At 37.5% G+C, this 26,257-nt stretch overlaps 1 protein-coding gene across 2 annotated transcripts in view; it reads right to left on the bottom strand.

Moving 5' to 3' along the window:
• Positions 1-19,912, bottom strand: part of LOC583552 (dynein heavy chain 3, axonemal) — a 70,361-nt gene extending 50,449 nt beyond the window's left edge. The window contains exons 1-15 of one of the 2 annotated variants that reach the window (XM_030984008.1): positions 19,477-19,912; positions 15,114-15,215; positions 14,422-14,644; positions 13,818-13,905; positions 12,912-13,062; positions 10,385-10,574; positions 9,738-9,933; positions 8,987-9,112; positions 8,045-8,240; positions 7,089-7,268; positions 6,594-6,730; positions 5,730-6,014; positions 5,002-5,186; positions 4,115-4,305; positions 3,297-3,308 (exon numbers count right to left, since the gene is read on the bottom strand). In XM_030984008.1, the coding sequence (XP_030839868.1) occupies positions 3,297-3,308; positions 4,115-4,305; positions 5,002-5,186; positions 5,730-6,014; positions 6,594-6,730; positions 7,089-7,268; positions 8,045-8,240; positions 8,987-9,112; positions 9,738-9,933; positions 10,385-10,574; positions 12,912-13,062; positions 13,818-13,905; positions 14,422-14,644; positions 15,114-15,215; positions 19,477-19,524 (2,310 nt within the window). In that variant the 5' untranslated portion in view covers positions 19,525-19,912. The remainder of the gene's footprint in view (positions 1-3,296; positions 3,309-4,114; positions 4,306-5,001; positions 5,187-5,729; positions 6,015-6,593; positions 6,731-7,088; positions 7,269-8,044; positions 8,241-8,986; positions 9,113-9,737; positions 9,934-10,384; positions 10,575-12,911; positions 13,063-13,817; positions 13,906-14,421; positions 14,645-15,113; positions 15,216-19,476) is intronic. The other variant, XM_030984009.1, reaches the window with a different exon arrangement.
• Positions 19,913-26,257: the final 6,345 nt, after the last annotated feature.

Raw genomic sequence — 26,257 nt, forward strand, 5'->3', positions numbered from 1 at the left:
ACAGGTGGGATGACTTTTGACATACAGAAAGGTTAGTCTCAACGTTACATCCGTCAATATGTACACAATATATCTCGGTTGTGCGGCTAGAGGGACAATTGTCAGAGATCTCTTTGAGGGGTCAGTGAGAAAAAATGTTATATGTGTCAGTGAGCACTTGGGCCTTAAGGAGTTAAGTCTATGTTTCACTAGCCATTGACTTTAATGGGGTGTTGGGTGGAGTTAAGTCTTTGTGTTTCCTGGAAAGCCCACATTTTTTCTGAAATTTTTTATATCAAATACTCATTTTGGCAAAATATGGAGTTACGTCTTTGTGTCACTGAACCCTCTTCTTTATTTTTACTGGTAATGTTTAGGCTTTCCACTGTGTGAAAGCTAAATATATCATAGACGCAACTTTTGAAGGAAGGTAAAATGAAGCTGAAAGAAACTCCACCCATTTTGAAGTTCATCAATATTTATCACATTTCATACTTCCTTGACATTTCAAAGCTTTGAGACACAATTTAAATGCGTTTCAACTTTCAAAGAGACATGTAATTGCTATGTATAGTCTCTAATAATATTGAAGGAATTAGTCATACATTTAATGAATTTGAGATGAACAACAAACCACTACAGGTACTAAGGGAAGGGATCATATAACTTTCTTTGACTTCCTTAAAAAACAATGCTTTTCAGGAAATGTGATAGGGTGAGATATTGTTTCTTTATGAAAACCAAGGGTTCCATTTTCAACCTTAAGTAGGTATATTTGCATATATTTGATAAATGAATTGATCGCAAATAATTTCATGTTAAGATTTAAACAGTCAGCACACTATCCCATCAAAAACAATTCAGTTATGTAATTTAAGACAATTTCTCAAGTATAAAAATACAAAGTTGTAATGAGAGATTAAATGATAGGATAAATATACAAGAGAGGCTACATCTAATTGCTTCATAACCTACTGACTTCATTTTACTTGCAGATCTACATCATTTTCCTTGAATTTGACCAAGTAATACTTGTTTTGAAATATGCACACACCCATACATACATATATTACTTTCTTTTAAAAAAAGATTGATATGTATTTATCCAACACATGTAATGTGTTTACTTTGCTCATAGAGAGCATGTTTCTATATCCTCATCCTAGATACAAATGAATGGACATGATATTGCACATTCACTCCCAAACATGTAGCAATCATTATAGTCCATCAGACAACCTTGCATCTTGACGCTACTGCATTCTGATCAATTCTAATATATAATATTTATGATTCATAACCCCCTTCTCTCTTCAATATTTTTAAATTCTTAAATTGCATTTGGTACAGAACTACAGTGTTTTAATTGATTATCAAATTTGGAACAAACTGCACTGGTGCAAGTTACCCTGGAATATTAGTAACTACACAAACTACATGTACATATGGCTATATCATGGGGTAGGGGTGAAACAAAGCGATGACTTGGTGATCGATGCTGCAAATAGGAAAAAGATATGTTCATGGTTAGAAGCTAATGAGGAAAAAAGCAAAAATGGCATCCGTGTTACAAGCAAGCAGAGTTAGTTGTGTGGATAAATAAACAATGACTGCACTACAAGACAAGCCAGCAGCATCCTAATAATGTCTGTTTGGAGCCAGAAGGGCGTTTACTCAAATACTTTACACAGAGTTAATGCCTTTCTGGCTCTGAACTGACGAAAAGACGTTGTTGTAGCTATCTCTGTAGATATAGCAAGCATGAAGCGGGTACACACAAGCTAACATATTGTCTGTTGAGAGCCAGAAGGATGTTAACTCATATCATTTTACAAAGAGTTAACTCCCTTCTGTCTCTCACAAGACGACATGGGTGCAGAATGTGATATGTGCTGCAGAAATACAACATGTAAAGCTGGGGCAGAAAAGCTCTTCACAATCTCATCATATCATGTTTTATACTCCTCGATTAAAAATGAAAGTAATGTCTCTCCTATTCTATTTGTAGATACACGTGTACACTTAATAAGGAGTTATTTGTATGTTATATCCAGGTACGCAATTTGTGCATCGCAGTGTCTCATTTGCTTTGGCATTAACCACATCAACATGAATAGATCAATTTCAAACAATATTATTCTTGTATCACTCAATCAAAATGTAAATGTATAATGGCAAACATATTAGTTTCTGCGGTGTTTACAGTTTCACTGAGGACAAGGAACAGGAGGAAATGTTTATTTCACACCTCAGCTACAAATGGGCTTCAAGATTCTACTGTATGCTAGAAAGAAAACATTCTGAGCGAATGATTCTTATCATGGAGTGTGTAAGGATAATTTCCACTTGCTCAAACTATATATCCTTGCCATTTCACCCCATGTGGCATTTGCACATAAATTTGCTCAAATATTAAGCTACATGCTTTCAATTTTTAAGGGAATCGTTCTTTCAATAGCATTTGTTACAAAATATCTTAATGAATTTTTCACTGATTTACGTCATGTCATTTTAAATGATATGACAATAATATCTTTATGCCACACAAATGCAATCCTTATTCTACTAAAGGATGTAAATCAATAATATTAAATCGTTGCCCATATGATTCAAAATTGTCCTTGAAGAATTAAATTGCATTCTTTGAGTGTAAATATTGAATATCAAATATCAATAAATGCTTGTTTCCCTTGAAATTTTTAGAGAATTGAGCAAAACATACACAGAAAAAATTACATTAACCATCAGTTTTTATAAAAAATCTGGCAATTTTGGGCAACCCTTCTTATCACAGGGGTGGAGTGAGGAGAGAAGAGGAGGGGAGGGTAGGGGGAGGCATTCATAATAACGCAAATTCATCAAAATTGTTAATTTTTTTAAAGCCAAACTGATTTCCCCTAACAATACTTCAACCCGAATCATAAAATTTCGCCATAAAATTCTTCCTTATATACCGGAATGTTTCCAAAACCTACAATCAACTGCTGTCCTAGTCATATTCACAGTAGAGTAGTAACTTGTGCTAAAATATGTTAGTAAAATACTACTTTAAAACCTCTTTGTCTATTAAAAGTACATAACAAATTAATTATAGGTATGTTCTTCAAAACAATGTTTGATATTAGATATCTCTAGTTTCTCTATGCTTTCATATGTTATTAAACTGGAACATTTCCTTATTTTCCTCAAATTAATTCTTTAGCTTTCACTGATCTTGATTTAAATAGCATTTACAGTAAATGGAATCTGTGCCACAGCAAATACACACACACACACACGCTCATCCAAAGATGGAAAACCCATATCAAATGTGTTACCTTTCCACGGAGCTAAAACGCATAGGTGGCACAAGTAAAAGAGAAGCAAAAATAAGATGAAACCAAAAGAAACAAAAAAAAACAGAGACCAAAATACATGCTGTGCATAGTGTATCATGTGGACAATACAGTCCAATTCATGCAATGAGAAGACTTACTGTTCACTACAAAGCTTTCTCTATATCTTAAATGAACTATTCACCAGGAGTATAGAATGATAGGTAAGAAACAATCACATTATGCTGATTGATTGAGAAAAAAAAAGGAAGAGGAAACAAAATATGCATGTGTTTTAGTGAACCTCAAATGCCCATGATCAAATGAATTCAACTGCATTAAGCGAAATCCAGTGCTTTAATTGACAAACCCAAAATAATCAGATCTAAAATAATAAGCTTGGAAAATTGGTCTTATTCAAACAAAGGTATTTCAAAACAGAAAATTAAATCAATCAAGTCCCTAATGATCTCCATGTGTACAGTTCAATGTATTTGCCAAACTGTTTCATGATAAAGAAAGATATACAATCTGATTTGAAAGATTGGCAGAAGATGACAATTACATCTGTAATCCATGTTTATAAGATCTTCATAGAAGAAATCTGTGTTTTTTTTAAATTTCAAAGCATCTATCTAATCATTGATTTTATTAATATTATCTGCTCACAATGTTGGAGTTTTTATGATGTTTAGAAATGATGTTCATCAGTGCTTCCACCAATACTAAATATATTGTATGATATACCACTCTACAGTGAAATATGATCAAAATGCATAGACAATGAAGAAGATCATCACGTCAAAGAAACGGGTACTTACTTCCTTCTTGCGGAACGAGTCTACGTCTCGGCCATACTCGTTGAGCTTCTCCTCGTACCTATGGACACGCTTCTTGAGCTCGTCTTCAGCCTGCTCCCGACGTGACATGAGACGGTTCCGACATACCTCAAAGATGGTCTGGATGTGGTCGGGCCAGTAGAACACTGTGCTGTTAGTCTTAATGTCCTCATCTGCGTCATCAAATAGAAAGAGAGTCAGGGGTACAGACTGTTTCAACAATCTGGATATTTCAAAATGACATCACCTTCCAGGCCTTCTTAATGATGTGCATTAATGACCACACTGTACTTTGTTCATGCTGAACTCATTCATTCCTGAATTCTCTAATTCCTTAGACATGAAACCTGAACCACCCTGTTCTAGTAGGCAGCGGGTTAACCTATGTCAGATATAAAATCGCAATGTGCCATGTTTGGAAACTGAATTGATGGGTATACACTTTTTTTTTCCTTCATTTCTTTTATTTTTTGAATTTCACAAAGTTACTGTCAGGATTTAATTCCTTGAAATGCTAGAGCGCCCTGCAGTGGCTGCCTTGCTAAAGCCAGGGTAATAATCGGGGCGACACCAGGAGCGTCACAACGTGACGGACATGTGCGCTATATAAGATGCCACCATTATTATGTTACAACAACTCTATTTTCGAGGTACACAAAAAAATGAAACAATCACACTGTTCAATTTTTTTTATTTTTTATATGACAACAGCAACTATTGGGATTACTGCACGAAACCAAATCCTTAAAAGGTGAATGCATTGCATATGGCTAAGATTTCACTTCTGTTGAACACCTTCAAGGTTTCCCTGCAAGATACACCACTGAATGCACTTTGTGTACCTAAAATATCCCTGGCAAGAGACTTACATGGCAGGAAAGCATAGTCTAGAAGGAACATGAGTCTGTTGGCAGCCTCATCCACCTCATCCTTGAGCTTGAAGACGGTGACCTCTGAGGAGGTCTTCAAGAATTCAGCAAGTGCTACGATCTCAGCTGTTGCGGTGGGTGTCTCACCAAGTCTCTCGGCAATCTCATCATACCGCCGGCAGATTCTGCAATCGTTCCAAAGGTAAAGTCATTTAGACATATATATCTTTTACTGTTTGATTATTTAATTGAAATAATAATAATCTGCTTTTACATAGCCCATTTATAAACACTATTACTCTTTTTCCACACATATTTTCACCCTGGTCATCAGATTAATTAGGCTATTGGTTATATATCGATGACAACATTATTCTAAAACTCAAAGGAATCATGTCGCAATGAAACCCATGGACGGTGTGAAATACTTAATCAAAACTGCATTGCAAATCCATTTAAAAGTAGAAGATGGGATGGAAATGATACAAAAGTAGAAGATGGGATGGAAATAATATAAAAGTAGAGGATGGAATATGAAAATACCTTCTGATATGTATGTTTCTACATTATCAGCAACTTTAATTTGATGGTGGTCTCAACTGTGACACATGATAACCACAATAATTCAATGAAACATAAAGAGCATGGCTTGGAAAAGCATTAATGACGACACGTTAGCTTTGCTATACCAATCGAATCGTTAATTGCTGAACATCTTGAATACCTACCCTTTGTTCAAGGTCCTGTTCTCGTCCACCTCAAAGGTAATGAGACGTTCCTTGAGTTTCTGCGCCCTGTCACACAGGTCCTTGTTGAGCATCTTGCAGTCCAGACAGAACATGCTGAGGGGGACAGTTATTCTCAGGGACGAGATTTCCTCCTTCAGCTGCTGGTAGCTTCCGATCTTCTTGATGAAACCTTGCAAGGAGTGTGTTTCCTTGAGGAATGCTGTCACATCCGCATCGGCTTTCTGATTCAGAAGGTCATGGTACTTCTTGTATTGGTTCAGGTACCTTACAAAATCAGAACATTATAACTAAGGTTAGCTCTTTTACTTTGTTTAGATAGAGCTGCCAACCTTGTGCGACCAAAAAAAGGCACCATGATGGCAAAAAAAGGAATTTCAAGCAAAAAAAAGGAATTCATTAAAACGTTACTTACAACCACACGCGACACGCTTCTAACGCAGAAATGTCCATTCCTCATTCAGTTTGTTTCCATATTAGGACCTATAGTTTATTTATCGGCGTTTCATTCTTTTGGAGAATATTTTTCTCTTCAAGTATGTTTCAACCTTAGTTTTTTATTGACTTTGTGATCAAAATAACATTTTAGGGCAGTTATTTGAGGTGCAGTATGTAAAAAAAAGGAAAAAAAAAAAAATTTGTGAGAAAAAAAAAACGTAATTTGGATGAAAAAACAGAATAATTCCGGGAAAAAACAGAATGATTGGCAGCTCTGCATGTATACCGATATCAAACACTGCTATTTCAGTTTTATATCTTCATAAATATTAGATTTAATGTATAAAAGCACTTTCCTCTAGAGGACAGAGATTAAAAGAGCTTTGAAAAGTTGTGCAGCTAACTTACCTTGTGGGACCAACTGTATTGTGCTTGAAGATCTCCATAGCTTTGTCAATGTAGTCTGTGACCAGTTGTTCTTCAAGCTTGATAGATCGAAGCAGGAGTTTCTGGTTGGCCATCTGAGGGAATATGGCACACTCCACCTAAATAAAAGACAAAGACAAATTTAGTTTGAATATACAGTTTACCATTTCAACATAAGAAACAATGGAATATAACATATCAAATCGTATCTGGACACCTATCTCCTGGAAATCCATCCCCCGGATAACCAACCATGGGATATCCACCCTCTAGGACAACTACCCCCTAGGACAACCACCCTCTAGGACGACTACCCCCCTAGGACAACAACCCCCCCCCCCCCGACAACTACCCTAGTACACTAGTGCCAGACTGAGACTCGTACCCACAATCTTTGCATCCCAGTCAAGTGCTCAAGCCTCTCTACTAAAACACCCATACAACTGTAGGAATCTTAGGAATTAGTGGTTGCCTTACCCTCTGTAGACCTTCTGCAGATGTGATGATCTCTGAGAAGCATCGGAGAATGATGTTACGGCATTCCACAAAGGGAGGATCAAAGACAATCCTTGGTTCTTCTACTCTAAGCTTGATGATCATGATCTGGGGCATCACGTATTGAAGCTCCTTGTATTCATCCTCAAAGTCATTGCCAGCCTGTGTAAAGATAGCACATCGGATTGGATGGTTTTATTCAGATGATATGAGATGCGTATTGCTAAGTGAAATCATTTGTTAATTATTTTATTAGCTTCATGCATTTGTACAACTGATCTTTAACAAGAATATAAAATATTGTCTGTAGAGAGCCAGAATGGCTTTAATTCTGTATGAATTCATATGTGGCTTTTAGTAAATGATACAGTATAGTTTTAAGATTAACCATGCTAGTGTAGACATAACATCAATACTATTATCCTCTTCTCTGCCCTCTCCATTTCCATTAAAATCATCATAACCATCACTTCAAACATTTTAATCATCTTCATCATCAGTTCCTCATTGAACATCACGGTACCTATCATCACTTTTGTTTAAGAATGAACAGGACCATCATCAACAGCATTACCATTCACCACTACTATCATAATCCTGTCATCATCATCGCCACCACCACCACCATCATCATCATCATCATCACCACCACCACCACCACCACCACCATCATCATCATAATCCTGTCATCACTACCATCATAATCCATCATCATCATCATCATCATCATCACCACCACCATCACACCACCAAGACCACCACCACCACCACCATCATCATCATCATCATCATCATCATCATCATCATCATCATCATAATCCTGTCATCGTCATTATCATCACCACCACCATCATCACTACCACCATCATCATCATCATTAGCATCAACAACTTCAACATCTTTATCACCATCATTATCATCAACACTCTCAAATCTACCTTGTGAACATTGAAGAACTCCAGGAAGTCATTGAGAGAGTTAATAACCATGGACCTGAGCTGGATAGACATGACAGCAGCCACGCAGGCAAAGAACTCCTGTACTCTTTGAGTGGAGTCGGTATCAGTGGATGGCACAAGGTGGGCCCAGAGATCCCTCTTGTTCATGAACATCTCAGCGCAAGTAGGTATCCACCTGGACAAAGAGATGTTTATTTCAACATATTGCAACTTATGTTTCATTCTTAGGCTCTCATACAATACATTACAGCTGAACTTTTAATCTAATGAATTATTTAGAAAATAAATACATGAACCAATTACCTTATACCTTTACACCAAAAAAAAAATCACTTCGGCCACAGTACAGTGGCCTTTATAGTTATATATGATAAGGCAAATAATCAACTTCAGTTGAATAATCTAGTTTAGAGTTAAATTTCATATGTTATGGGAATATGTGGCAAAAGCAGCTTGCATTTATAAGGAATACTGCTACAATTATTAGAATTCATGAAATGAAACTCAAATAGAACAAAATATTTCTCGGAAAGACAAATAAAGTATTATCCTACAGTACATGGTGGCCTTCATAGTTATATATGATAAGGCAAATAATCAAATTCAGTTTGAATAACAATTCATAGAATTCATGAAATGTAACTCAAATATAACAAATTTCTCAGAAAGAAAATAATCTACTATCCTACAGCTTTATATTTCCTTCTTGATAATCAAATGAATTTCTATGATAAAGCATTTCAAGAAACACATAATTTCCTTCTCAGTGAGAAAACTGCAGAATACCCAGGTCAGCACACAGATGAAAAGATCAAAATACACTTAAATTTCAGTGGTTGGGTAAGATTTCTTAACCATTTCATTGTCTAAAACGAAAGAGTCATAAACAAGCCTTTTCAATAAATTGAAAGTGAAACTTACGAGTTCTGCAGAACCTTTCGAGCATCTATGCAGTGTTGCTTGATCAATGATTCAAACTCTCCGGGCAAGAGAGGGAGCTCTGTGTTCATGAGATCGTTCAGACGAACAAACCTGGCTCCACAAAAGCTGCGGGGAAAATATTTGGGAGAGTGGAGAAGGTTAACAAGGATTTCCTACAATTTCCTAACATCTCCGCTTATATTCATCAAACTTAGTAATGTAAAAGAAAGACAAGACCTTCCCATTCATTATTTATTTTAACTATTTATTGTTTCTTGACAAAACCGTTTGTGTACTGATGTACATACATGTAGATGCTCATGTACTTTTCACACGTTACTGTAAATGTAATTTAATTATTTACATTGAACATATATGTTTAAAATGAGTAGGTTGCATGAGGGAGAATTGAAAGCTACATTACTCTTGCAGTCAAACACAATGTATAAGCCATTGCACTCAATGGAAAATATATGGTCTATTTTTCATTGATAAAATCAACTCATTGACTACAGAATTCTCATATACCCAATGTCTAATATAGGAACCATCTAGTCCTGGTAGGTTTTAGAATGTAAGTGGGCATTGATCAGATGTATACTAATTGACTGATACTAATCCCAAATGCTGAACCCCCCCCCCCCTCAAAAAAAAATACAAAAATACAAAATACAAAAAATACAACCAAAAAAATACAAATTACAAAACAAAACAAAACAAACGAACAAACATTGCAGGAAGGGGATCTTACCTATCATACCACAGGTTCTGCAGCTCTAACATGATGGAATTTGTGATGAAGAGATGTTGATTGTTGATCTCTTTGTGTGTGAGGTAAGGTTGATGCCAAGGCACCGGAGCTCTGATGACACGGTGAGGGAACGGGCGTGGTATCCAGGAAATGTGTAGACGTGTCTTCTCCTCTGGGTCATCAAGGATGTAATCGACTAGAGGGGTGGAGGAAGAGTGGGATCAAGATGGTCAATATGTGAATCTTAATTTGTTCTGTCCAGAACTATCAATACTACTGTCTCTCATACTAGTGTACTAGTTGGAGTTTTATCATAAAAGCTCTTTTGGATATAATTTCTCTTCCGTTCTTCTCACTAATTCACTAATTTTTCCTTTATCTAGTTAAAAAATGATTTTAAAAGAGAGATAGATCTGGAGATTGCTTGATGTGGTTGCCGACACTTTCCAGTGGCATATATATATATATATATATATATATATCATTTGTTAGGCACTTAAAAAAATATTCATCAATCATTAACAAGCTACATTTGAGTTGGAACCTAATCTTACATACAGTGTAGTATTCAGTTATAACAACCTGGCCTAATAAAGTATCAGGCGCCTATTCATTTACAAGTCTTCCAAAGAGGGCATGTGTCTTACTGATAGCTTTCCTCGAACTGAAATCATAGTCTTTGATGATCTCCTCCTGAATGCCTTCCCTCAGCCTGCCCAGATGCTGCTTCTCTAATAGATGACCAGGAATGTGCATGCATACATTGTCCATCATGTCGGCAGGGGGAGCAGCCACCATGTTCTCTTTGATTCCTTTGATGATGTAGTAATAGTACCTCTGGAAACAGCAAAACAAAAGGGGGGATAAAAAAATATGTGGGGAATATCGTTTTATATTTGTATGCAACAAGATACGTTATTGATACAGTCAGACCTGTTTCAGTGGCTACCTCTACACAAAGTTCCCCTGTCTATTGTGGTCACTAATATCCTCTCCCTTAAGGAGAAAATTATGTGAGGTAGAACCTGTCTACATAGACCAGTTGTCTGCATTGGCTACCCTTTTTGTCTCCATTGGATTTATTAAAACAACAGATTTGACCACATACTTGGAATAGCGCCAAAATTTCTTCACACTGTTCACTGTAGACACAGGTCTATAAAAACATCTACCCGATTAAAGTACCAAGGGCAATCACAGGTTACAATGTAGCTACAGGAATCACATTACATTATATCAGGCGGTGTCAGACACATCTTTCCTGATTTATCTTGCATTACCTAGATAATTCACTTCCGTAGGTGACAGACAGGCTACAAATTATCTAGGTAGCTATATTCTAGATAATTGATGGGCCATTGTGACATCATCACGTAGCGGTGCCTAAAAACATGATACACAACATTTCATGACATCACAGGGTTCTTGTATCTTTATGATGTCATAATGTAGATCTCGAACTCAACTCAATTTAACTTAAACTGGGTAAGACAGGATTCCAGTTCTTCCTATTAAAGTGTTGATATCATTTGCAGTGCCCTACAGAGAAGGCAATCTAGCCGCATGCATCAGAATTTAAATTAAACGGTTGGTTGTACACATATGATCGAGTGCGCTAGTTGAGTACTGTGATAGCGGAACCGGAAATCAAAAGTTGACCTTATACTGACCTTTAACATGATTTTTTCGTGAAAAATGTCAACATTGGTGACAGACAGAAATTTCCAGCGAAAAATCCTGTGAAATTTCTGTAAGGGAGAAGTTTCTTGGTTTGTTCTGCTTGATTTTTTGCGGGATAATTGATGATGACAGACAGCGAGTTATCTAGATAGGTATTTTTTAGATAATTAGCCTCTGTCTGACACCGCCTATTGCGTATTAAGCCTGAGCATGTAAACATTGAAAGCCCAGATATGAAGAGACTTTCTGTCAAGGACCTGTAAAAATGAAGGCTCTCATCTTGAAATAAACTTAGTTTCACTCAAATCACGTTCACTAAAAAGATTTTCAACAAAGCACTTTTTCATGATGGGAGTTACACTGTAAACACATCAATCATCCTTGAAAGTACAATACTTTCAAAACCAGACAGAGAAAAGGTCTCGTACTGTCCACTTCTGGTATCATATATCCTTGTTTTGAGATCTTTTTCTTTTTATTTTTGTTCAGAAGTATTGATGACAGAAACTTGGACCGTCATCAAAAACAGCAGTTGTCCTACCCTCGATCATTTTATCAAAGATTGAAATAATCAAAACTTCCAAAAGTAGCAGAGCTGGATCATAGTTGAACCAGTTCTGTATTTATAAAAAGCCAATCAAATTATACAACAACAAAGGGCAAAAACCACATCTCAATCGGATTTAGATGCTCGAGTCTTCAAATTTGACTAAGTTACATGTTTTTCAACAATTAATCAAGGTGAACAGAAGCATACTTGTAAAAAATCAGCTAGGCAGGATGTGATCCCTCAATATTCATTCCTTAGAAAAGATTTTATTGAAGTAGATAAGTGTTAACCTTGGGGCCAGTAATCAAAACAGGCATAACAAGACAAACTTTAGGAGGAATTATGTTCTACTATCTATTATCCCATTTCGTCAAAGGGGCCCCTTGTAAATGAAGCAGTCCTGTCATATCTTTTACAGTCTTTTAGACTTTTACAGGGTTCTGTTGTATACATGTTTAGTTGCATTTGAAGAGCCCTGCTAAAAATCAACTGCATACTGATAGAACAAAATATATATATGTACATGGAGTAACTGGTCAAATTGAAAGCAATTTAACTACCGGTACACAAAAATCCCTGGCCTGGATATCACAAATTACGAAGAAAATATTTATGATTCCGTTCATAGAATAACATACAAATATACTCTAACATGAAAGGTTCTGGTAGGAAGCGATGGTTCTCCGAGGTGACATGAACGTGACAATGTGAACGAGATATGTGTGACTTATTTCTTGTATGGACCTATCAACTGTACAGAATCTTTTCATGACAGATCTATATAATGTGTAACAGATAAAAATTAAATAGAATGTTATTTCCAGTCTAAGCTTGGAGAGATTGAGCTTGAAAGTAAACTAGAATCATTTACAAATGATCATTACTCATCTTGCTGTCAAACAAATAGAGAGTGATATGAAGAGTAAAAAATATCAATAACTAACCTCTAAATCCCTTTCAGACGGTTCACCCAACACCTTCTCAGCATCATGCTCCACCCCACGAATGACATTCATCTGTTCTTCAGGGGTCATAGGTCGACTGAGAGGTAACTGATGACCATTAGCATGTCCGTTGGCATGGCCATTCTGATGCCTAAAGGTACAGGTCAATGATAATACAAACAAAAATAAACAATGAGTGATATTTATTTATAGAAATGTAATTCTAGATGTAATTCTAGAGAAAATCAATGTGCGCATAGTCTTTAAAGTGCCCTTTTCCTGGTTTCATCTTTGATTTGTTTCCTGTATATTGGAAACGTGCCCAAGTACACATCAAATATCACAACTCTGAAATAATACATTTCTTAAGGCTTGTTCAGAACTGACATGGGAAAATGTCGCAAGAAAACCACCATGATTTTTGTTAAAGTTAAAAGGGAAGGAAACTTTGACCAACAAAGGTTCTACACATATTAACTGAGAACTGTGTTTATACAAGACACAGAAATATATGACGCATATTACACTTTACGTCATCAACTTTTTTAAAATGCTTTTTTCCCAACTCATGGGCATTAAATAAAGCCATTCAAACTCTTTATCTCAGAGATGCTGGCAGAATAGAATCCAGAAATTCCCTTTTTTTTTCTTCTTCTTGTACCAGAAATTATTGATTGCTTTAATAGTAAATGAGATGTACACATACATGTAGTTCTGCTGTCAGTAGGCAATGAAGTAAGCAAATTTCCACTGTCTGCTCAGTGAGAGAAGGCTGTTAACTTTCACTTCACAAAGAGTTTAAACCCTTCTGGTTCTCAGCAGATATTAGACCTGGCTTTGTGCAAATTTCCATGTAGATGCAAGATTTGCTTCTCCATTGGGTAAATTATATCTACCGGTACTCACCCATTTTGCTTTGGCTTTCTTCCAGCAAAGGTCTTAGACCTGGGAGACATGTCAGGCATGGTGCCATTCCGGGGTGATTTCGCTAGTGCTGTTCATATTCAGTCAAGGATAACTAATACTCTATTATATGTAAGTCACACTTGGAACATTTCTCCAAATACATTATTATTAAGGTTATATGAGAATCACATGATACAAAGGATTGTTAATGTTACTGATTACCCAAAACAGCACTTCTCTGACTGGAGACAAAAAACATTTAGTTATCAAATTACATCCCCCCCCCCAAAAAAAAAAGAAAAAGAAAAGAAATATGGTTGGTGCATAAAAGAATTTTTCTCATCTGTATGTCTTTGTGTTCTGACTGCGATAAAATAAACTTGGAATAAAAAGCCAGCTTTACACAACTTCATTCTTGGTAGAAATTTCATGAGCCATATTGCTAATTCTATCAGTTATCATTGACAAAACACTTTTTGACAATTTTTTTTGCCCCATCTAATAGAATTTGTATATCACCATTGATGTGTTGTAAACAATGCTTAATTATTGCCACAGCTTATCTTTGTTTGTGAGTCATTTAATCTACTAATAGAAAGGATACGTGGAGAATGGCTCCTCTTCCTGGTCATATGGGCCTGAGTGGTTGCCCTCGGTAGGTTGGGTCTGGGTAAGCTCTTGATCTTTAGATGGCTGGCACTTGGTGTGTAGTTGTTTGCAATAGACTCACTGGGGGTGCGATGAAACTTTTGTTCTTTAAAGGGTGCTGCCAACGTCCACGAGTTTCCTTGCATTATTGGAGGATGCTCACTGTGCTTTAGTACAATCTGCCCAAGTTAATAAAAATACCAAACATTGCTTATTTATTATATTAATCTGAATATGAACCAATAAACATAGAAGAGAAACATACTGACCAGTATAACTTGGTCAATTGCGTGCAATCCCTTTTTAACATGAAGGCTACAAGAAGAATTTCACCAAATTTCATGAAGTTGGAGGTTTTCCCTTTGTATGCAAAAGCAATTACAGCTTGCAACTGTGCATGTAAAAGTTTAAGAATGTCTGTAAATCTTCCTGTCATAACCTCAAATGGTGGACTGCCTACTAAATATAAACACCACATTATTTTCTGATCCTCTCCTCTACCATCTATCTACACAAGGAAAGTACATTAAAATGAAAAATTTCAGATACACCTGTATAAGAGATAGTTGATTTAAAAACTATTACACAAGTTTCTGATATTAATCTGATGAATTCTCAAAAGCTAAAGAGTTTCAGAGTACGACATACCTGGTAAAGATCTGAAGGTTGATCCACACCTTCTGCTGGGAGAGGAGGCAGCCCGGGAAGGCCCCTTGTTTGACTGCAGCTCAACATAGGGGTCTGGGTCATCTAGTACACACAGATATATAAAGATTTTAAGATAACACTCATTTCTCCTACAAAAAGGCAATTGAAATAAAAGTTGTTGAACACCCTCGCATATTGCTGTGGATAAAAACAGATATGATGGGGGGCTGTATGTCCGAACGCTTACGGTAACTAAAATGAAGCCATCACTTTTTGCCTTAGTATTTATAGAGAAGCATGCACCAATTACCACTAACACTCAAATATTTGTCTTTTATAATGTTGTCTGATGCTAGGAGTTCAATGGGCCAGCGCCAGTTGGTGCCAGTTAGCGGCAAAGATTATGTGATTGGCGCGTAGTGGCTCGCTGTGGCGCCGAATTAATGTCCGCTCGGCATGTATCGCCAAGTGGAATAAACTTGGTGCCATATGGCGTGTGCCAAATGCCACTCGGCTTGCTCCAAAATGTTGCGCCAGTTTGCGCCAGTTCGCGCCATTACACAGCCATTTGATTCCAAAATTCACCCTGTTGGCGCCATTCGCGCCAATAGACGGCTACTTTGCGCCACTTGTTGATTAGTTTGTGCCAAAGGTCGCCAAATTCGTTTGAACTTGCCGCCGCTTGGCGCTACTTGCCGACTATATAAATACCGGCCATCAGCTACCTGGTTCAGACCCTCCTCAGCTGCTGTATGAAAAACATCTCTACTAAATATTTACAATTTTGATATGTCTGAGGCTTTTGATAATGTTGGAGTGATGATGCTGCTCCATCAGAAGATGATGAGAGATGCTGAGGTGACAACTTGGCGCCAAGTGGCGCCATGTGGCGCGAAATCTCTTTGGCGCGCACCAATTCAATTCCAGTGGATTCCAATAGGCGGATTGTTTGCGCCAAAGGGCGATATGTTCGCGCCATTTGGTGCCACTTGGCGCTGATTGCTCGATGCAAGTGGCGTGACGAAAATTTCAAACATTTTGAAATTTTCTTGCCGCCACATTCAAATTTGGTGCCGTTACGGGCCACCACGAGCTAGTTGGGAGGCAGTTTGAGCCACTACACGCCACTAGGCACCTTTTTGGCGACACTAGGCGCCACAGTAAATTGCATTTGCGCAAACTGGCAACAACTGGCGCTGGCCCCGTGGACTCCTAGCATAACATAGGTCTTGAAAGATTGATAAAATATTGCATGTAAACTTCTTAAAATCACTTATTTAATCGACAGTCCAGACACCCAATCTGTCTGGACACACGTCTATGTATTGAACGTGTTGCATTGCACATATTTGCGGGGTGCATTGTTTAAGGACCTTCTACGGTACCACTGCAGGCCTTAAATTTCAATATTTTTAGGGCAAGGCCACTTTTCTGTAGGGCACATTCCTATATTACAGCACAAATAGGAAGAATTGGAAAGGGCACAACAAATCTCCAAGTAGGGTGTCTGAATGATTTTTCAATCTTCAATTTCGGATCGTTTTTCACCATTTTTGTTTGATATTTGAATTAAAAATGTAATTAGAATAATACATTTCAAATTTCAAGTCTCACCGATGTTTCTATCAAAAGATACAGCCCCTCCAAAACGCTGAAATATTCATAGGATTTTGCTCAGAATCGACGAAAAAGACGTACACGCAGAGTTATGTTGTTTTGCTAAATTTAGCCAAACAGCTGTATCGCGCGATATGCAAGCGTATGCATAGCGTATGCATGTCATGCGCAACTTGCAGCTTGAGCCATGCTGTCACCGCGATATGTGCCATTGACTAGTATGGCTAGCCGTTCGAGGTCTAGGTCTAGGTCTATTACCAAATGGACGGCAAAGTTTTTTACTACCAGTACAACTTTACTGTACTTACCGCACAGGGCGTTACAGCTAATTTATCACAAAATGCGATCCATCATAAATAAGGTAATTATCTAATTTGCAAAGCAAGATAGACTATTATAAAACCAGTTGGTACCACTTTTTACTGTGCACGAGCTATGAGTTTGTAATGACGTTATCACAGTTTTTCCTTCATAATCATTTTGCCATAAGCATAAACTAGAAGGGATGAAATTTAGATGACGTCATGCGCAGCGAGAGTTTCAAATACGGCTGCAAGATTTTCAAGATGGATTTCGATTTTGACCCGTAATTTCCTGAAAAGGGACAGATTATTTTAGTCAAGTTGGTAAGTGGAACCGATAGCCTAGGGATCCTAGATTCTAGATCTAATTTTCAAAAATTGTATGCATCGGATATGCATCCGGTAAAGTATGGAATTTGGGCATAAGTTTGGTGGGTCGTTAGCTAGACGATAGCTCCACCGAACCCACACAGTAGCGCCTATGGTCGGATTCTGTCTCTAAAGAGAAGAGCCGACCATACCCAAATCAGAGGCTAACGAATGGAAGAGACAGAAATTTTGGTCTAGATCTAAGGCAAGCTCAGCTCAGGCCAGGTTTACTATTGCTCACTTAAAAGTTAAATTGGAATGTCACCTGATTGAATGTGTGCAAAACTGGGAAGTGAGAGACAGATCAATGTTGATGACATTGCACTGTACACTCGTCACTTGACCAGCACAAGGTACGATAATCTACTTCTACTTCTATTCTACTACTTGTCAAAGCCTGTTCAGCATCTAGACAAGGGTGATCTTTTGCCGACGGTGGACGGCTTGTGTAAATTTGTGCCGAAATATATACATGTTTATGGTGCAAGTAAAATGATAAAAATCATAAAAATCATAAAAAATAATGATGATGCTGTGACTATTCGCAGCTGATGGCTTCCTTGAACTGCTTCAATGTGGGCAGTTCAATGATATTTGTAGGAAGCTCATCCCAGTCTTTCATGGTGCGAGGAAAGAAGCTGTATTTGTAAGAATCGGAGGATGTACCAAGTCTGGTGAAACGAAGGTGATGTTGACTCCTTGTAGCTCTGTCTTTCTGTGAGATGTAATCTGGAAGAGGGATGGCTATCTGGTGGTGGAGGATCTTATACATCATGGCTAGACGTGATTCCAGTCGTCGCTCTTGTAGAGTTGGGAGTCCGATGTTCAATCGCATAGCCGTGACGCTGTCTTCTCGGCTGTGATTCCCTGTGATGAAGCGTATCCCCCTCCTCTGAACTTTCTCAAGGCTATCTATCAGGTTTTGCCGATATGGATCCCATATAGCTGCCCCATATTCTAGTTGTGATCTGACTAGTGTTGTGTATGCCTGTTTCTTGATGGCAGATGAGCATAGGCTGAGGTTTCTTCGAATGAATCCAAGTGTTCTGTTGGCTTTGGCTGCGACTGCCTTGATGTGATGTTTCCAGCTAAGTTTTTCATGGATCTCCATCCCCAAGTAAGACTGGCTGGAAACAGCGGCGAGCACCTCATCTCCCATGGTGTAGTTAAGGATGATGGGTTTTTGCTTGCGATGAATTCTCATGCTGTAGCACTTCTTCGCATTGAATAGCATCTGCCACTTTTCAGCCCATTTGTGCAGCTTTTGAAGGTCTTTCTGTAGATCCTGGGCATCCTCATCTTTGTCGATCTTTCTGAACAGGAGGCAATCATCGGCAAAGAGCTTAATGGTTGAGCTAATGTCCTCTCCAATATCATTGATGTAAAGTAGGAACATCAGTGGCCCTAAAACTGTCCCCTGCGGCACCCCTGATTCAACATCTATGGTTTCCGATGCTGCTCCATCAACAACTACTCGTTGTGTCCGTGCAGTCAGCCAGGTCTTTATCCAGTTCTTGGTGTTGTCTCGGATACCGTAATGATCTATTTTCCCCAGTAAGCGCTGATGTGGTACCGTGTCGAAAGCTTTGGAGAAGTCGAGTATCAGCATGTCAATCTGGTGGTGATGGTCCAGAGCCCTCGCTATTTCTTCGACTGTTATAGCAAGCTGCGACTCGGTGGAATGTTGTTTCCGAAATCCATGTTGATAATGTTGGAGTAGAGTGTGCAATTCCAGGTGATCCATGATTGAGTGGAAGATAATATGTTCCATCAGTTTAGTTGTTACACACGTCAAGGACACTGGGCGGTAATTCACTGGGAGGCTTCTATTACCCTTTTTGTAATACTCCAACGGCGGTCTGTACTACTAGATCTAGGCCTAGAGATCTATACTGGAAGAAGAAGAAGAAATCCAGAATTTTTTAATTTCGAAATCAATCACACGAATCATGAAATCAACACTAACAACACTGCATGCTGCATGCTGCATCATCATGCATGCACTGCCCTGTCTAGACCTATTCAAAGACAAAAAAGTCACAAAGTTTACAAATATCAGCTGATTATTTTCTTACCCTGAACCTCTCAGCGACTGTAGCATTCCCAGGTCTTGTAACATCCATTTTTTTCGATAGATATTTGCACTAAACTGGGATCTAATAATTGGGTGCTGATATCGCAAGAGAGAGGTCACTCCGCTTCACCTCAGCCGGGCCGTGTTGGCTCGCCTGGCTTGTTATGAATCGTGCTGACGGCCGACAAAAACTCCTTCATTCAATCTAGACCAACCAGTTTCTTCTGCATAAATTACTGTTTACACGAAATGAAACAGTTGTCGTTGAAGCTGTTTATAAATTAAATTGATTTTAGAATATCTTTCTTGATATTCTGAAGGGCAGAACAAAATCTGCCGGACAAATGCGGGTCAGTTTCGTTCTATTTTACTGCGTTTCGCAGTTCCGAACCGAGTTGCGGAGGCGTCCATTTTGTAAAGTTATTTAACATCCGGGTACTTTGGTTGCCATGGCTTGACTAAGCTATAGGCTAGGCTGGCGCAGGCGGTGATCTCGTAAAAATACCGTGCTACAAATTTCGTAGTATAATGTGTTTGTGTGTTTTTTGTTTGTTCGTTTGTTTGTTTGTTTTTGTTTTCGCTATCAAAAATTGGGTTTAAATCAAAGAATAGAGAATGTCCGCGTCTTCGTATTCAATATAAGAATCATATATAGCCGGGCACTTTGTTGCATGAATATCCCTGGCATAGTGGTGGGGGCTTAGGGTCTATTATGGGCCGCCATTTCTCTAGAAGATTACTAACGGAAAAAATCAAAGAAAAGTAAACGAAAATAACATAAGGGGAAACTGAGGAAAGACAGAAGAAAAGAGTCAAAATATATTTAAAAGGCATCTATTCCACGCTTTTTTGTTTACCCCTGCGACTCTCTGTCGTGAATATATTCTTTGTGTACCTGCAAATACTATAACAGTAATTTTTTTTTATTTTTTTGGCATTCATCCGAAAATGACATTGCTTACTTGGTATAGTTTATCAAAACTATTAGCAAGTAAAGTCGGTAAGTTATAGAGATATTCGATTCTTTTTTTTTTTTTTTTTTTTACTTTTCAGTTGGTTTATTGATCACACGGATAAAGTTAAAACAAAGAAAACAAAATAAAAGAGACAAAGTGCGGGGTGACAGATGGATGAAAACGCAGATATTACTTGCTTCGACTTGTTTGCAATGTCAGGTGATACAAATGTGATAATCACCTGTCAAAATAATGAAAGGTATTAGCTAGGCACTGGAGCATGCTAGGGGGGGGGGGGGCGTGTACACTTAATACACCACAACAAACTCTTCAATGTAAAGGTAGCGTCACTTGACCAGTTTGAATGATGGGATGTCGGACCAAATTTGCCAAAGAGTGAGCTCTTCTGCTTTTAAATCTTCAGATTTTCAAATGTGCCGCAAAGAGTAAACACTGCATGCGCGTCGCATTTAATGTGCTGGCAAAGGATCCTTCACATTTTCAAAGCAAAATCATTAAAATGAACAAAGTTTTCAAATGGCATGCATCTCAATAAGGAAAATTTTTTGTTTTTAGAATACAAAATTTGCCAAATGAAGATTGTAGAAGAAGAAGAAGAAGAAGACGAATAACGAGAAGAAAAAGGAAAAAATGAGAAGCAGAAGAAAATGGGGAGTCCAACTAACAACGCTCACAAAATATGTCCATAATCCTAGGTCAGCTTCATCCTTCTCGCTCCTTCCTTATAAAAATCACTTTTTATGTAATTGTCCTTCCTGTTTCTTTATTAGACCCACAACCTCTCAATAAACCATTCATAACAAGAGAGTATTTCACTTTCGATCCAAGATGAAAGCAAAATGAAATTCCCCTTCCTTTTCCCGGCATCGACATTTTTTATTTAGTTTCATGTAATGAATTTTTAGAGAGCTATTTCCTTCTTATCTCAAGCAATTTCCTGTTATTAATAACAATTATTTGTTCCCAAAACTCTCTCATCTTACTATCGAATACCAATTTCAGGTTTTGCTTACACTTCATAATACAAGGTCAGAAGATGGAAATTCATCCGGCAAAAGATTGCCTCGATCCTTTATGAGCGTACAATGAAATTGCCATTAAAAAGTATATAAAAACGAATTTTGAGTATGATGGTAAAGTTCATTTATTATGTTCTGGTTCGTGAATTGGCAATATCGAAATTGCTTTAGGTCAATTTTCTATAGTCTTGGCGGTTGTCTTGTTCAAAGTTTGCCCCCTAATCAACTGTCCTATAGCTATATAAATTATGCCCTTGTAATTTATAGTCTTTCCCTTGGTTAATTTGTCCGTCCTTCCAACTTCTAACTTGCTCTACCCCCCCCCCCCCCTCTCTCTCTCCATTCTTTGTGGTTCTTATCCATTGCTCTCCATCTATCTATCTCTGTTTTTGTTTCCCTGCCTGTATGTCTGTCCATCTCAGTCTCTCTCTCTCTCTCTCTCTCTCTCTCCTCCTCCCCCCCCCCCCCCCCATTTATTCTTCGTGTCTCTTATCCATTCATTTCGCTGTTTTATCCTCCTTTCTCTTCCTGCATGATCTCTTATCAATCCATTTAGGCATAATATATCGCGCTCTCTCTTGTTCTGTCTCCCTGTCTGTCTCTGTCTCTGTCTCTCTGTCTGTCTCTCTCTCTCTCTCTCCTTATTCTTTGTATCTCTTATCCATTCTTCTCTGATGTTTTATCCTTTCCTTCTATTATAGACCTCTTATTCATTCCATCGATTTCTCTCTCTTCTTCTCCATGTCTGTCTGTATGACAGTGTGTCTATTTGTCTCTCGCTTCTCTATCTCTCCCCCCTCTCTCTCTCTCTCTCTCCCTCTCTCTCTCTGTCATATCTCTCTCCTCTTACGTATGACTTTGTGTACTATCCAGGCATTGGTACTATCTCTCCTTACTTCAGGTCCACTTCTTTTACGCTCACTCCCTTTCAATTTTGCCTCCAATCGAACTACGTGGAAAGCACTTGCAACTCTGCATACGGAAAAAGTACAGATTTTTTACTAATATGATTACTGATCAATATAACAGAGATCTTATCGAAAACAATACAGACAATTCAATGATTATTCTTAATCAGTGCTTCATAGCTTGCACAAGTTTAATGTTTATACAGATTGCAATAATATGGTCGCAATAGCATATATATTTTGTTTGCGCAAAAGACACTTCTGAGATCAACGGGCAAGACACTGTTCTGAGATTAATGGGCAAGTGCCTGGGAATGAAATTATTAGTTTTAATACCCATGTACTCAAAGTAACGGATGTTTCACTCCGGAAACCAATGATGAACTGTTCTTTGTCTTTATTCAAGTTGTCTTTGCTCTTGTGAACAAACTTATTTGGAAGAATAGTATCACACACAATCATAGGATTTCTGCTTACGTGTTTTATATAATGCCCGTGATTGATTGCCAGACCGATCGTGCACTTGACTAACAGGAAGTATCTTTTCCACCCTTATAAAGTCATGTGTATCTGGATACTTTAGTCTTTATAGTGTAATTATCCCGTTAATTTAAAATACTAGAGATGAAATATAATACAATACGTTTGGGTTTGTGTAACTACTAATATTATAAATACTCATAATCCAAGCCATTTATACATATTATATGCAACGTGATAATCAGATTGATGTGTGCGTTATATTTAAATCACCGTCATTCCAACGGCAAATCGATCTCGAAATCAGCCTCGTATACTCTTCGCTTTTCATGCCACGCCGGGGATTCGATCCATGAAACCAATGATCCAGAGCCCGGTGGCACATCCACGAGACCTCCTCTCCTCATCGGAAATACAACATAACATTTATTGCTTATTATGATCCTAAAATGTTATTTCAATCTGTACACAATTTTTAAAAATCCAATACATTTTAAATATTGTGCGTATACAAAGTGCTGAAAAATGCGACATCTGCCTTTGTTGCCATTCCCTACATTATTATTTGAAATATTACATCGACGAAATATTATTTGTTCTGATGAAAAACATATTTTGATCCATCTTTTTACCATTAAACCACTTAACTAGCTCGTCAATTAGCCTTTAAATTTGAAGAGGAAGTGTGATTTCTTCGTACGAAATAAAAATCAGTTCAATTCAATTTATACTTTATTTAGATTCAATCTTTGTTTTAAACATTGAAAAATACAACAATTAAAAACGTGCAATTTCATACATAAATACATTTGAATGACATAAACCTAATATACATATATAAATGATAATAGAAATAAAATTGGTACAGCTGTAGAAAACAACGACAAGGTTTAGTCAACACACTTTCCATTGACAAGAAAAATCTGAAATGAAATGTTATCATTTACATGAAGCAAGGTACGCCATGTTATGAATTCATTAAAGATAAATAAAGCCTCTTCTTTTCTACAGGAAACAATTGCAAAAATCTAAAATAATTTGTTTTGTATCACTCGATTTCTTCTCTCTTTAAATTTGTGTATAGGCCTATAACTAGTAAAAACTCGTGTACCTTTTTATTTAAGGAATTTTTAAACATTTATACATGTATATACATATTATCACTTCTATATAATCAGCATGTATTAACTTAACAACATACAAACATTTACAAATGTATATATAATTGTTCACTCTTTAAACGTCATAAATTATGGTCTACTGTGAATGTTTACACTAGAATGATTCGTGTATTAGAATTATTTTTGAAATATTACTATTATATAATATTATTTAGGAAAGTCAAGCAATTTAAGCACCTGTACTTTTTATCTAAGTAATTATGATTTCTCAAAACGTGCATTCTTAATCACGGATGCTTTTTAAGTAACTGTATATACTTTCTCATTAATCTCCGAACATCCTTTATTATGACTGCATTGAGTAAGTGATATTCCTTGGTAATTATCATCGTACATTCGCCGTGGTGAATCAATCCTTCCTGATTGTGGTCGTAATAATTTTCAATATTATTCTCATTTTATTTTAAGTATCCCCTTCTCATATTCCCACTTGTTATACATCCGTAAACACTTACAAAAACACACACACCCCGATATCTCTCTTTCGATTTGTTCAAATTAAAGCCATACTGCACTACTTATAACTACTTGAGTCCTCTATATAGCAAACAATGCATAAGCGGTGACCGTTGGTCCCCCATGGTCCTCCTTTTCTTATGTTGATTGAGAGCTGATTTGATGAGATAAACACCTGCCAGTGACCACGCAGGGAGGCCTAATCCCACCTGGCCAAACTAGTGTAGATAGGCTTTAAACTGCCCTAGAACATGTTGTACGTCATCACTCATTCAAGGTGTATACAAACTTGTCTGACACAAACGGATTATGCGATGGATACATCGCAACGAGGTCAACTCTGCCATTGATAATCTGGCAAACCTAAGTAGAGTAATAATGCTATACATAAAACATCTAAGTAAGTCAAATAATATAAACCTTATAGGTCACTTAGTAGTAGATATAATTTTGAAATTGGACAATGGATTATGAGACCTTGGAAGAAAGTCACAGCCGTGATTATTTACACTCACACTAATTGTTGCTACATTATACAATTATACCTTTTTAAAATACATATTTGATTAAAGATTCACATAGACATGAATGCATGAGTTCACAAACAAAATGTAAACTCTGCTCCTGTAGATTTATAAAGTCTCAGACAGTTCTTTCACGAGGCTTAATAAGTATTTCATCTCCAAGTCTATTCTCTCTGTACTCTATCTCGCTCTCATATAATTTGTTATCCCTTCATTTTGCCACCATCGATGCCACTATCATCATTATCATCTACCTCATCATCATCTTCAACATCACCATCATCATCACATTCGCCATTACCACTAACACTACAACTACCATTTCTTTGTACATGGCTCTTCAAAATGAATGATATTTAGTGCTGAATATTGCAAAAGAAACTTTGTAGAATGTCAATTTCTTCTGTACATAATATATAATCGAAGAGAGTAAGTATTAAAGCCCCTTTAAAGTATTGGGAGCCCGAAATTCGCCAAAATAAAATGATAGCAAATTTGTCTGTTGTACGCAGAAAACCTAAATGTATTATTTCATTTATATTCGACTTCAAACATATTTGAATTGAAAATCCTTCCAGAAATGTGTCTTGTTATGACATTCTCTTTCGCCTTATGATACAATTCAAATTTTAGTGAAATTTTTCCATCATTTTGGGGGGGGGGGGGGCTTTCAACACTTTAGAGGAGCTTTAAGTAATGATAATCATAACTAATAAATATCATATATATTTTCCAAACAGGCGTATTGAACTTCGTCACCCTATTAAACAAGGAAGACGGAATCCTCCATGAGGTCTGTATTAGCATACTGAGATACAAGTTGTTTCTGTTGCCACATCACGGGCATATTCGTCGAGCCATTGGTTGTCGTCTGGTAATCATTGCTCATGGCTCTGTGCAACCGACGTCGCTCTCGCACTGCATCAGGGTCTTCGTAGCACGCATCGACGTCACCTTCGCCTGTATTTTCGCTCGCCGAACGCTGGATGCCGGGTTGGCCACCAGCAGCGACGGGCAAGAAGCCCCCGTTTGGAACGGGTATCATCGATGCTGGAATGGAGAGACTGCGGACAAGTGGGGCATGGCGCTGTTGAAAGATGATGTTGCTCGAAACACTTCCGTGACGGCATCTGTTGATGCCGGTATCACCAACCATTTCCTGGTAAGGGAGATCTGTCGTGGTGGCGTTCATGGTGTTGCAACTCGAGATGGATTCCAGCCTTTGTTTACCAATATC

This window comes from Strongylocentrotus purpuratus, unplaced genomic scaffold (assembly GCF_000002235.5).
Source record: "Strongylocentrotus purpuratus isolate Spur 01 unplaced genomic scaffold, Spur_5.0 spur5_scaffold_14, whole genome shotgun sequence".
In the NCBI taxonomy this organism is placed as follows: domain Eukaryota; kingdom Metazoa; phylum Echinodermata; class Echinoidea; order Camarodonta; family Strongylocentrotidae; genus Strongylocentrotus; species Strongylocentrotus purpuratus.